At 46.7% G+C, this 13423-nt stretch overlaps 1 protein-coding gene across 1 annotated transcript; it reads left to right on the top strand.

Moving 5' to 3' along the window:
• The first annotated feature begins 4224 nt into the window (after positions 1-4224).
• On the top strand, positions 4225-12210 carry LOC144119207 (uncharacterized). The gene is made up of 2 exons (XM_077651886.1): positions 4225-4684; positions 11775-12210. Exons 1-2 carry the CDS (start codon positions 4364-4366, stop codon positions 11961-11963), a joined length of 510 nt encoding a protein of 169 aa, XP_077508012.1. The 5' UTR covers positions 4225-4363; the 3' UTR covers positions 11964-12210.
• The last annotated feature ends 1213 nt before the right edge of the window (positions 12211-13423 follow it).

The raw sequence follows: 13423 nt of genomic DNA, 5'->3' as shown, positions 1-13423 counted from the left end.
CTCATGATTATATTGCTCCTGTTTCGCGGGCAGGTACGCATTATAACAATGAAAAAATGCTACAAGAATTTCTAATACAGTTAAACAATCATATTTTGTCAAACCGATTACTGAGTGGAATGAATTGCCGAAGTGTGTAGTGAACAGCCTGAATGTTTGTTGATAATTTCAGAGCCTTTTGTATGTGAAATCCTCGTTTTTTTTTCACATCATCTGTTCGCTTTCGCGTGACGATCGTCTGTATCTTGTTTATTTTTTACTTGTATCTGTGTTCACCCCTGCTTGGAGTCAAGGGACTCCGCAGTATAAAAATAAATTAAATAAATAAATAAATCATAGGGTAAACAGCCTGTGCAGACTAGGACTGTGAAGGAAAATCGACACACACAACAGCGCAGTTGGGCGCGTCGATTTTTCTTCACTGTCCTCGTCTTCAAGAGCTGTTTATCTCACGATAGCGATATCAGTGCCGTTATCATCATCATCAAATGCTACCACTGGCTCTTTCTTCGGAGCATTGCTTCGAACGTTTGCTAAAGCGACAGCCATTTTTTGGCATACATGCGACCGTATCGGAGGCTAGATTGGGTGAGGGGAGGAAGGCAAGCATTGGAACAGATGTAATCGCTATGTCTCGCGCTCTGTCACGAAACCTTATCAGCATTGTACACAGTGCTTATCGTACATGAATAAGCGGTCATATCCTACTCTGCGTTTTCATCCATTTTCCATGGCGTACAGTTGCGAGTAAAAAATACCATCACAAATGACTGGTGACCAGAGCACTGTGTCTCACCACGCAACGCAGCGGTTTGTAGACCTGTCTATCGGGCGGTTCTCATGTTTGCAGCAAAGTGGGGGACGGCGGGAAGTAACCTTTACCACGGCCGGTCTCGAGGGGAGCTCTTCTCTTACGGCCTTCGCAAGGGGGTCTGTTTCCGCCTCCCGCCGCACCTCGGTGGGGTCGCCACTGCCCCACCGTTCCGGTGGCAAGTTTCAAAGAGCAAGGAGATTCTGCAGCGTAAATACAGCTCGTAAAATTTCAAGCGCAGCTGCTTTAATTTTGCACAACAGCGGCATTAGCAAGAATTCACGGTGCTCCCCAGAAAAACGCATCATGTCTTTCGCGAAAGTAACTGGTATAGACGGAACCCAACCCTGCCCGAAGGAGCAGAGCACACTTCACGCACGCGACGTCCAATATTTCCTAGTGGAACAGCATTTTGAAGTTTGACGCAAAAATTAAGTCACTTGTTGACAGTAACTGCAAGCATGAACAAACTGCCAGCAAAGCAAAATTAGTTCGGAACTGCGTTCTGTTAATAAAATCAGCCTTTACGAGCGAACAGACTTATCTGAGAGGCGATGACTATAAAAGGTTTCCATTATTCTCCTGCATATCTGTAGCCTCGTCATCGATTTCGATAAACTCCCGAGGGCACGAACTTTCCTCATGTTATTGAGGAAACAGAGTAGCACCCCAAAAAGAAGTTTTCAGCAACCTAATGGAGCTCCACTAAAACTCACAGCAATGCGCGTTATACCAGCTGGCTTAGCTTACAATGTAAGGAACTGAAAATCAACATTTGCGATGCTTACGTCCTAATAAAAGTCCCCGAATTTAAGAAAATAAAGGGCACTGGACATTCAACTGTATAATCTGAGATCTTTTGCAAAGATATTTAAACCAAATATCTTTAGGCAGCTTCAGGACACGCCGCAGGTTAAATATACGTGGACAACAAAAAATGGCGCTCTTTATGGTAGCTGGAGTCACTCATTGGACATACATAATTTGTGAAATTGCAATACTCAGCACGCGTCAATACCTGTGGCAGCATACGCAGCTTGTACTGGTTGCATCTGTTGGTAACGTTAGTCAGGCCAGAATGACGACAAAGAAGCTTGCGTCCAAGTCGAAAATTGTTTATTGGGCTAACTCGTGTCCTCAAGCAGGCGGCGCCGCAATGAAACAAAATTTAAACGTGACAAGGATCTTTAAACATTAGACGCCTAATCCGCTTACGACAATTTTGAACTGGAAGAGAGACTTGTGCGCGGCTACAGTCATTCCAGGGAAGTCTGGTAGCCTCTCGTTTTAAAACAAAAGCGGAAAGGCCGCGTGGCGTTGGCTTCGAGCACGGAAGAATGCATTACAATTCTTCTTTACGCTTGCTCGCACATTAGTAACTAGCATTCTTCTGAGCTATCGATACAGGCCTCTCGTTCAAGGAAGTTGTGATGTATATGAGGGTGAAAATAAGTGCACTCAGGACGTGCGAAAAATGATATCGGCGTAAATAAGTACTATAAACATCTTCCAGCAATCAGTTTATTTGACAGTTCAACGTTGGTGTACATGAGTCTGACTTTCTACTTTGCAAGTATCGTCTGAAGCCACCAGCTACGGCGCTATTAGTGTAGCGCTATCGGATTTACGGCTCACGCGCGTAGAGAATATTTTCCTCGATATAGTACACTTTTATGGGACGAGCGCGACACTTTCGTTCTCCAAGATTTCATTATTTTCCCCTTAGCATTAACTTGTCATCTAATCACGGACCATGAGGCATACGCGAGGAAGTGATCAGAGTATTTTCTTCTGGATTTAAAACCTCAAATTCTCCACATAGTTCTGAGAAATGTGAGAGTGATTCCTCATTTTAAATGCTTTCATCGAGCAAATTTTGTGACGAAGAATCTGTGAACAAGCGACGGTGCTGAATATAAGCAGCTTAACTGCATTTTGTGTTTCTTTGATTTCGGTGCTGCGCTCACCATGAATCAGCGGGCTACAGAGCGAAACGAGGCAAAAACCACCCGCCGCCGCACATGCAGGCGTGGAGTCAGAGGTAGGGTCGTCGCGCCTCTAGCGGCGGCGGGCGGCGTAACTATAGGAGAAAAACTCGCATTGGTTCCGCGGCGAATGCGAAGGCCGTATGAAAGAGCGCGCGCGCCCCTCTCGAGACCGGCCGTGCCTTGACCAACCATGCCACTGCTCGAGCGGAGCAGCTGCTGCCGCGCCGCCGAAATCGAGCTGCAACAGCTGTGCCCATGCGCCGTATCAAGTGGGACAATGTGAAGCATGAACGCCGAGCAAAAGGCTGGCTTTGAAATCCAACTTACCAAGCTCCACCCGGCAAGCTGCAGCTGTAGCGTCACTCCAGGTTTAACCAGAGCTAAACCACCGCCATACGATAATAGCAATAATTTATAAAAACAACAATGCGCAATGCACAGCGCACGAGAATTTGTGTATTAGTCCTATAGCAATATTAGTTGAAGACGACAATGCGCGTGCACAGCGGGAGAGTGTGTTGCAGTCGTCCAGTTGCTAGCGATACTGATTTGTTGCGGCGCCGCGGGTTCGAATTCCAGTCGCGGCAAAGTTTATTTTCATTTATTTATTTATGGTTTGGCTCGCTTACACCGACGACGGCAATGCGGCACAACCCACGAACGGGCGCTAAAGAGCTACGCTCTAAAATTCAGCATAAGGAGGAACCCGCGCTGCCCAAGTAGCACTGCGGTTGTTCCATTCGGCGATTAAGAACTGCTGCCGTCAGCCGCTTGGGCCGCTTACACATTCTACAGCCCATTCTAAACGATTAGAAACCCACGTTTCGCTGGTAACATATTTGCTTAGCTTCTCTCGACGTAGCCCAGATAGCTGACGCACGCCACGTGTGGCTCCGAAATAGCGCGGATGCTCCCGCCAATAAGTGTAAGAAGGTGGCCTGGAAAAGCACTATGAGTGTACCGAAAACTGCTTGTTCCTCTCGCTTGGCTGTGCTACGGCGCTGCAATCGACTCTGCAAACTTCAGCGCAGGTTTCTTATCTATACACTCAAGGAATGGCGCATACGAGGTAGGACCAGGATTTAACTCGATGTCGCCTGGCAAAGCAAGTATCAGGGAGCCCAAGTGAACATTGTTGCAAACGAACATAAAAGTGCTATAAAAGTGTTGCGCAACTCCAGAAAGTGTCTGAAGCAACTCTGCGCAGAAGCAGTTGAGTAGAGGCGGTCCACATCTTATCGTGTACAACACTACTTAGTTTATCTTGTGATAACGTAAGCGGCGTGTGGTAGGTAACGCCCACATCGCACAGAGGCAAAACTGTCTACTTGCAAGATTGATTCCGAGCTTATCCAAAGCTGGTGTGGTTCGGGAACTCGCGGTTCTTACAGCGCCTCCGTTGAGCAGAACGAACACAGAGCAGGGATCGCAGTTTCTTTCACACCATTCAGCACTAAATCCATAAATTCGGCAAGTCTTAGTTGAGCGGATTATCCTACTCAACGCAAGAAAAGCACTCATCACACGTGATAGTCGAGGACAGTGTAAGTGCAAACTCTTCACCATGAAGAAGAAACTGTCCTTGGACGACTTTGACGAGATGGCATTCTCGCCGTCTTGCGACGTGTACCTGTGCAGCAAGACCATTCCGCGAGGTGGTTTTTGGCTCGCTTCGGTTGCCTGGCTTTGTGGCACGGCGTGTTCGTCGGCTTCATCTCGCCACATTTTGTGCGCCGACGAAAAGTACCGACATTGGATGGTGGCCTTCGCTCGTCGCGGAGACGACGTTACCGTGTTTCAAGCGAGCAGAGATGCAAGCGGTCAATTGTCGGCCTTCATGACCTATTCCAGCAGGGCTAAATTCCTCCAGGATGAAAGCGAGAAGGTAAGAAAATACTTAGATTTGAAGTTTGCGGGCAGCGTCAGCTTTTCCACAAAGCTTTAATTTCAACTAGTAACTGAGCCGGTGCGTTTGTGCATAGGCAATTTTTTCCTCCTTGAATAACCTGCAAAAAAAAAAAAGCTTTTGAAAGCGTCTACAGCGTTTGAAGTGTGTACCGAGTCCTGCAGGTATAGATTTTGTTCCGGCGTAGTCTTGTCGAAACTTGTAAGAACTCACCGTTAGAGCGCATAGGCGATAGACGTATGTTATCTCCGGTATTATTCGCCATATAGGCTACCTGCAGTGGCCAGGTGGAAGTACAACTGTTGAAATGCGCGTCTTACAACTGCTGCCCTTAGCCTTTTCGGCCGCGGCTAACGCAATGCCTCATTTTGTACGATTAGAGGAGCATGTTTTTGTGACAATATTCCCGGGCATAGTTCCTGAATATAGCTAGAGGGAAAGCTGGCGGCGCTATAGTTCATCCCGGAATAGGAATGTCCGGATGACGAAGTTCCGTACTTGACTTGGCTATTGTTGGCGTACAACGTAGATACAGCCATAAAAATACACCTCTCATCGAGGCAGCCATCAAAGAAATGCAGCGAAAGTTTGCATACCAGCCTAACATCGAACTTTCATTCATGTTAAACCTATTGAAGAAGTGATAAAAAATTAATCTGCGCACAAAGGATAGCATGGCGGCCCAACCACCCAATTCGAGGTACAATCCACGCTTTCGTCTGCCTAAAACAAGCAAAGCCAAACTCGAAACCTCGCCTTCCCAGCATTCCCGAGTAGATGAAGGCTTCTTTAAGGAGCTCTTATAGACGGTGGCGCCAGCTTTCTCTCTAGGTAATATTTAGAAACTCCGACTATGGGTGCACCTAAAGAATGCTTTTTCCTCTCGCTAGGCAACGCGTTACCGCGATGCGTGTTGCTTACCGCTGAAAACTCACAGTAACTAAAAATTGACCTCGGGAAGGTCGAAATTCGATACATTCCACTGATATTCATGCCCGTCAGAATTAGTTGATGTGAGCGCGAGAAGCATTTTTTGCACCAGAAGGAAGAGTCGGCCGTAGTAATCGCTATGTTTGCACAGAACTTCTAGGGACTCACTATATTTCCAAAAATTATACCTGGTGTCGCAGCTAACTTGAGCCAAGGGTTAAAAATAAATTTTTATAGGTAGGCGAGTAAAGCCAGTTGCATATCGGTGACAGCCATCTTTCGCACCACATGTAATATTTTGTTCCGCAGTTAATTAATAGTTTAATCAAGTTTAAATATTTAAAATAATAAATATTGACTTTACAAAACAAACTGCATTTGAATAGTTGTCGAGCACCTTCAGGAACCCCGCATTTTATCATTTACCACAAGGAAATCCTCACCTGCGTCTCTTTTCCCAGCTCCAAAGAAAGCCCACGAAATACAAAATAAACCACCTGTCAAGGCTGCAGGCGATTTCGTTTGCTCAAACCAAGCTTGAGAGCAGCACGATCGTGGCGCACAAGTGCGGTAGTCACGTGATTTATTTTGCATTTCGCGGGCTTTCTTTGGAGCTTGGAAAAAAAGGGACGCACGTGATGATTTCCTTATCGTAAATGTTGGGATCGGGGTTTCTGAAGGTGCTTGACAACTCTTCAAATGACATTTGTTGTCTAAAGTCAATAAAAAGGAAATTATCAAAACCTGATTGAATTATTAATTTTTTACGAAACTAAAAAATTGCCTGTGGTGCGCAAGATGGCTGTCACAAATATGCAACTGGTTTCAATCGCCTGGTTCTAACAATCGATTTTTTAACACTTGGCTCAAGTTAGCTGGGACACCCGGAATAAGTAGCGTAGCAGCCACGCACGCTCACTGCGGTGAACTGTGTGTGTGAAAGACAACGATTCAGTGGGGTGAAGATCGCTCGCAGCCCGAACGCTTGGCCTGAACCTTTGTTGGCGGCTGCAAAGCGGCCTAAGTTCTGCTGAGCCACAACCCCCTCATATATAATGTCCCCATTCATTTAACGCCGCCGCGGTGGCTGAGTGGTATTGGCGCTCGGCTGTTGGCCCGAAAGACGCGGGTTCGATCCCGGCCTCAGCGGTCGAATTTCGATGGAGGCGAAATTCTAGAGGCCCGTGTGCTGTGCGATGTCAGTGCTCGTTAAAGAACCCCAGGTGGTCGAAATTTCTGGAGTCCTTCACTACAGCGTCCCTCATAGCCGGAGTCGCTTTGGGACGTTAAACCCCCTTAAAAACCAAAAAAGAAAAACCATTCATTTAAGCTGTGTTCTTTACTGGCGGCCAAGAGATGGCGCTAGTTGCTGAATGTTCGGACAAGAGTAAAATTTCATGAGTCATGGCTAGGTGGCTTGAGCCACCGCCTGATTTAAAGCGTTCAGCCTTATCCATCCATCCATTGGGTCATGCTCGCATCATCACCATCATCAGTCTGTCTACGCCCACTGAGCTGATAATGAGTGTCTGCGTCATTAGTTTCCTGAGTCCCTGTCCTCGCATTTTTTCCTCGGGGCCAGTTCAGACCATCTGGCCGCACTTTCTGTTCTGCTGAAATTTCGTGGACTCATATCCAACATTCACGGACAAACGCTTTGAGTATTGGAAAATTATTAAGTACTTTTGTGGATGTATTGACGGTAGGTGGTGGTCGTAACAACTTTATTGATAGAATTATATGGGTGGGTCTCGGTGTAGAGGCACTCTTCACATATTTTGATGTGGTCTGTGGCTCTTGTGGCAGAGTTGGAGCCCCTAGTCCAGGGCCCCACTGAGTCTTGCCGCCAGGTAGGCTTTCAGGACCAGTCCTGCCTGGAGCGCCGGATCCTCGCTGGAAAACATCCTCTCCCACTGCTCCGCACTCGGGATTCTGTTTATTTCAGCCGCATTTGTTCTCTTTTCACACCACGTTGTATGAATTAACGTGGATTTGTCCTCGCACCACGGGCATTTGCTGCTATATAGCCATGGATGGATCTTACATAGCATGTTAAGATTCGGGAATGTTCCCATTTGTAGCTGTCTCCAATAAACCGTTTCCTGCTGGTGGAGTTTTTGTGAGGTGGGGGATATGTAATCCTGACCCCTTTATAGAAATTCAGAATTTCTGAGTATCCTAAGCGCACTGGTTCCGCTTCAGGCTGCTCGAGGCTGGTTTGGTTGGAGGTTCGGTTTGTAACTTCTCGAGTTCTCCTATCCGCCTCGGCATTCCCCGCGATGCCTGTGTGTCCCGGTACCCACATTATTATGTTTTGCAGTTGTATTTCTATCGGCGGCAATTTGGTTGCCTTTAGAACGTGGAACGCTGCCCCCCCCCCCCTATTTTGCCATTCATGTAGCATCTGCATGCTGTTTGCGAGTCTTTTAGAATTATTAGGGACCTTTGAGCACGGTAGCCCTCTGCCGCCGCTAGGGCTATGGCAGCCTCTTCGGCCTCCTCAATCGTGCCATCCCTGATAGTTGCGCTGGCTATTTCTTTGAGCTCATGATTAATTTTCGTTCCAACCGCCCTATATCTGATGTGTTGAATAGTTCTACCGTATGCAGCCGCATCCGTGTATGTAATGTTTTATTTGTTGTCTAGGTTATGTTGCACATACTTTGCCCTAGCCTCCCGTCGCCCTTTGTGCAGGTTCGGTTCCATATTTTTGGGAATTGGTGCTACGCTAATTGTTTCCCGCTGTTCATCGGGTATTCGTTTTGATCTTTTTAACTCTGACAGTGCACCCTCGTATCAGCACCTTTTGAGCAGCTCTGTCCCTTTTTTGGTCTTTTTTAGCCTCTGGAGCTGAGCTACGAGTTGGGCCTCCCTTAGCTCCTCCTTAGGGCCTCCCTTAGGACTCTGGATCACTAATGATTTCACTTGGACTAAGCACCTTGAATATGTAGTAGCTAATGCTAACCGCAAATTATTCTTCTTGAGGAGGGCTTTGAGACTTTCCACCCCTTCCGTCCGTCTGCTCGCATACAAAAGTGTAATTCTGCCGATACTAGACTATGCATGTGTAATTTGGGACCCTTTCACCAAGACTAACATCACCAAGATGGAAATGGTGCAAAGAAAAGCAGTTCGCTTCATATATAATAGCTTTAGACGTACATCAGTAACCGAACTAATAATGAAAGCAAACCTGCCACCATTAACGCCAAGAAACCGTGTATCACGACTAAAATTCCTCTTTCAACTTATTAACGGTCATTATAAAACCGACCTCACGGGAATAATTAGTTTTTCATCTGGGTATTCTACAAGGCAGAGACACAGTCGCACAATAACCGCCTTTAGCACCCATAATAACTGTTTTAAGTATTCTTTCTTTCCCCGAACAGTAACTGAATGGAATCTACTAACCAATGATCAAATTTCAAAATCATCACTATCGGCATTTATTTCACGTATTGTTTAGAAATGTGTTGTCTTTAACTGTTTATACGCTCCATGGATCTAATTTGTATTATATGCTTTGTCTGTGTTATTGTTTTCATTATGTATTTATTGTATCCCACCCTACTAAAATCCCCAGAGGGGATTGCAGTATTGATAAATAAAAAATAAATAAAAAAATGTTATGCGGACCTAGAGCCATTAGCTTCTCCGTCGAGGTTGATTGCGGTAGCTGTAGCGCTGTTTTGTATACTCTCCTAAGTATTGTGCCCGCTAGCTTTATTTCTGCTTTGTTGCAGTTGTAGTACGGTAGGCTGTACGAAATTTGGCTAACCACCGGACTCTTTTAAGAGCTGAAGCGTGCCGCTCTCCCTCATGCCGTGTGTTTTCCTCGAGACCCTGGTTATCATGCGGGCGACCTGTGTCGCCGAATTCTGTATTAGTCTGAGCGCCTGCGTGCTCCTTTGGTTGGATTGAATCCACATCCCTAATATTCTGATGGTTGCTCTTTCCGGTATGGGTTGCCCTTCTAGATAAACAGTTAGTTTTGGTTCTTCAGTTTCTGGTACTGATCGGTTGAGTTTACCTCGCCAGACCCGTAGTAGTTCTGACTTTTCTGTCGAGCAAGCCAAGCCGCAGTCTCTAACATATTTTTCTACGCACGTTGCGGCAGCCTGCAGTTTCGCTTCCTTTTCGCTGAGTGAGCCCTCCGTGGCCCACACAGTGATGTCGTCCGCGTACATTGTATGCCTTATGCCTTGTACGGTTTCTAGCTGTCTAGCCAGCTCAACCATTGCTTTGTTAAAGAGTATGGGTGAAATCACTGACCATTGCGGCGTTCCCTTATTGGGTGTTTGAAAGCTCTTGGGCCTGATTTCCCCGAAGCCTATTGTAGCCGTTCTATTTGTGAGGAAAGCTCTTACGTATCCGTAGATTCTTTTCCCGCAGTTCAAATCGTTCAGGCCCGTTCGTATGGCTTCGTGGGTAACGTTATCAAAAGCTCCCTTTATGTCCAGGGCCATGATCATGCTTTCACCACTTCTGGGTACGTTGGTTAATATTTCGTCCTTGTTCTGCAGCAGGACTTATTACGTGGACTGTTTTGCCCTAAAGCCAAACATGTTCTGGGGGTATAGCTCGTTTTCCTCCATGTAATCTTGCACCCATCTGGTTATAATTATTTCGTATAATTTCCCTAGGCACGAGGTTAAAGATATCGGCCTGAAGTTTTCTGCCTGCAGTGGTTTACCTGGTTCGGGAATCATTGCTATTTCCACGTGCTTCCACTATTTTGCAACCGTCTCTGATTCCCATAATGTATTAAAGTATTCGGCTAGCTCTTCAATCATTCCGTCGCTTAGGTTACGGATGAGGGCGTTTGTAACTTTGTTCGCCCTTGCGGCTCTATTTCTTGTTGTGCTTCTAATTGCTGCGTAGACTTCCTCCCTACTTATGGGTTTATCTAATTCTTGGTTTTCCTGTCCTCGGTAGTGCTTGGTGTGCTCTGCTGGGTCGGTGTTGCCGAAGCATTTCTGCATAACTTTCTCTATTAATTCCGAATCTGGTCCTGGAAATTGATGGACTAGCCTGTGGATCGTCTTATTGTTTTCGTTTTTGGTTTTAGTTGGATCAAGAAGGGCTCTGAGTATGTGCCACGTTCTGGCTGTACTTAAAGTGCCGCATAGCGAGTTGCTGAATTGCTGCCAATTCGTTCTCGCTAGTTGTTCCGCGTACTCCTCTGCCCTCTTTGTTACTTCCGCAATTTTAAGTTTTAGCTTCCTATTGTATCTTTGCTTTTTCCACCGTTTGGTGAGCCCCTTGCATGCTTCAGATAGCCTAAGGAGTTTGGGTCCACCTCGCGTGTCTGCTCTGTCCTGTCCATCTCCCTGGTGTAGCTGCGTTGTTAGCCTTTGAGCATGTTCCCCCATGCCTTAATCGAGCCTATACCCTCTGTTAGGCTTTCTTTACATGCCTGTCTGAACGCATTCCATTCCGTAATTTTGGCGGTGCCGGTTCTCCGCCTGGATCTGCTGGCTGTAATCTGCGTGCTGATAATATAGTGGTCGCATGCCTAGGTTTTCATTAAGGTTTTCTCACGACGTTTGCTCCGTTCTTTTGACGTACGTTAGGTCTGAACAGGTGTCCCTGCACACGCTGTTCCCGGTCCTAGTGGGGGTACATGGGTCCGTTATCAATTGACACCCCGTGGCTTCCGCCGCTTCTTTTATATTCTTGCCTTTTTTGTTTGCTCTGCCGTAGTCCCATCTTGTGTCTCTGGCGTTGAAGTCTTCCACTATTATCAATTTGTTTCCTTTGGCTAGGCTGCTTATGCCGTGGAAGAGTTCATGGAATTGACGGTAATGGTCCGTTATTTCGATGTGTAGCAAAATGTTCCTTTTAAACTTTTTCAATCGCTCGCATGGAGCAGTGAAGACTGCCTCAGAAAATCAATGGGGTACCGTTTTGACGATCGCAAAAACGATAAAAAAATCCAGCCTGTTGACGGCAGATATTCAGATATATGGATTGTTGTTGTGAAATCTTAAAATGTAAGAAATATTTGCGCTCATAACATCTTTCGCGTTAAAAATTGTTCTTGACCAGAATTATTGGGTATGTTTGCAAACAAAGTCTCTTAAAGGATGTCCATACTGAAGAACAGTTATTGAAAGCACGACTGTTCCTTTTGCAGAGGCATCTGGGCAGTTACGAAATCCCACACGAGCGCACCCAAAACCTTCTGACCGAGATGTCTGACGTCGGCGGCCTATACTACGACGGAACAAACGACTGCCGCAGTTGGGCCATGGAGGTGCTGCGCCGCCTGGGAATACTGATACCCTCGCATCACATTGACGAAGCGGAGGGCTCCTTACGCTGAGCTAGCAACAACTTGTGCCCTGGGAATGAAACCTGCGCAGCGTGCAGAGGCGACAAAGCGACGATGTGTGACCTATCATTCTATCTTTACGTTTACTAGTCGAAAATGCATGCGTAGGCTCGTAGCGGCAGCCCACATCTGACAAGCCAAGTCGGCGTGAACTAAGGACGAAGCTTGTACAAAGCCCTTTTTATGCACGCCTTCTGTATTGCTTTTTGGCGGTAAGAAACTCTTTCATTGACTCCGTCTGCGCGCCGCGGCGATGAACAGTTATGTGTGTACCTGAATGGTAAGGCGCCATTGACTACCTTAATAAAACATTTGATTAAGAGAGTGCAGTGCAATTCACTCGTTTCATTGCCTTAATATACGTAATAATGTATTCGTGTGCTTTAATTACAGCGTTTACTACGAGGGCGATAACACTCAGAAAATTTTGGTTTACTTGTCACGCACCAGCACCATTACTTGTCACGCAATGAAGCTCCAGGCGCTTGACGTCAAGACGAGAGGCACCAAAGCAATTCTTGGCCTCGACCTTGAAAGCGCGTTCGATAGAATCGCGCACTCGGCGATCTTACACCAGATATCGCGGCAAAACCTAGGAGTGCGCTCGTACAACTACGTTAAAGATTTTTTCAGAGACAGGCGAGCTTTCTTAGTGGCAGGGGATATCCAGCTAGAAGAGCAAACGCTGGGAAGCACCGGCACCCACAGGGCTCCGTCATCTCGCCTATGCTCTTCAACCTCGTCATGATCGGGCTAGCAGAAAAGCAAAAAAGCAGAAAAGCTCGAAGACGTCCGGCACACCATATACGCCGACGACATAACACTCTGGGTACACGAAGGCAGCGACGTCACATCGAAACGGCACTGCAACTAGCAATCGAGACAATAGAGGAATACCTTGTGGGTACGCGATTACGATGTTCGCCTACAAAGTCGGAACTCCTACTCTACCGCCCTACGCAGAGGGGCAGACCACCCGGGTGTGGTCGGAATGCGGCAACGACCAGACGAGAATACGAAGAGATTAGATTACGCACGAGCAACGGAGCAACCATCCCGATAGTGCACAGAACTAGGATCCTTTGCATGATAATCGAAGCCAATGGCGTCAACAGCGAAACGATCACTAAATTACAGCACAAGACGGCTAACGCCATGCGAATCCTCAAGAGGGTCACCACCAGAAGAAACGGAATGATGGAGGCGAGTCTCACACGACTCACACTCTTTCGTCATGAGCCATATTGCGTACGTCGCGGCATTCCACAACTGGTACAAAGGAGAAGAAGCCAAGATCAACGTCCTCCTCCGCAGGGTGTACAAAATAGCACAGGGTCTACCCGAGTCCACAAGCACGCAACGCTTGCTCCAGCTTGGGCTTCACAACACGCTTACTCAAATCGCCAAGGCGCGGCGCACTTCACAACTAGAAATATTAACGGGCACGAGAG

This window comes from Amblyomma americanum, chromosome 2 (genome assembly GCF_052857255.1).
Source record: "Amblyomma americanum isolate KBUSLIRL-KWMA chromosome 2, ASM5285725v1, whole genome shotgun sequence".
Lineage (NCBI taxonomy): Eukaryota > Metazoa > Arthropoda > Arachnida > Ixodida > Ixodidae > Amblyomma > Amblyomma americanum.
The sequence above is the reverse complement of the archived record's forward strand: the minus strand, read 5'-3'. Positions and strand labels throughout refer to the sequence as shown.

What these genes read in the sequence shown, in the direction of transcription:
- LOC144119207 (XM_077651886.1), top strand. Translation starts at nt 4,364, where the DNA reads ATGAAGAAGAAACTGTCCTTGGACGACTTTGACGAGATGGCATTCTCG. An exon ending in TCCAGGATGAAAGCGAGAAG is followed by an intron (nt 4,685 to 11,774) that starts GTAAGAAAATAC and finishes TTCCTTTTGCAG; the next exon opens with AGGCATCTGGGCAGTTACGA.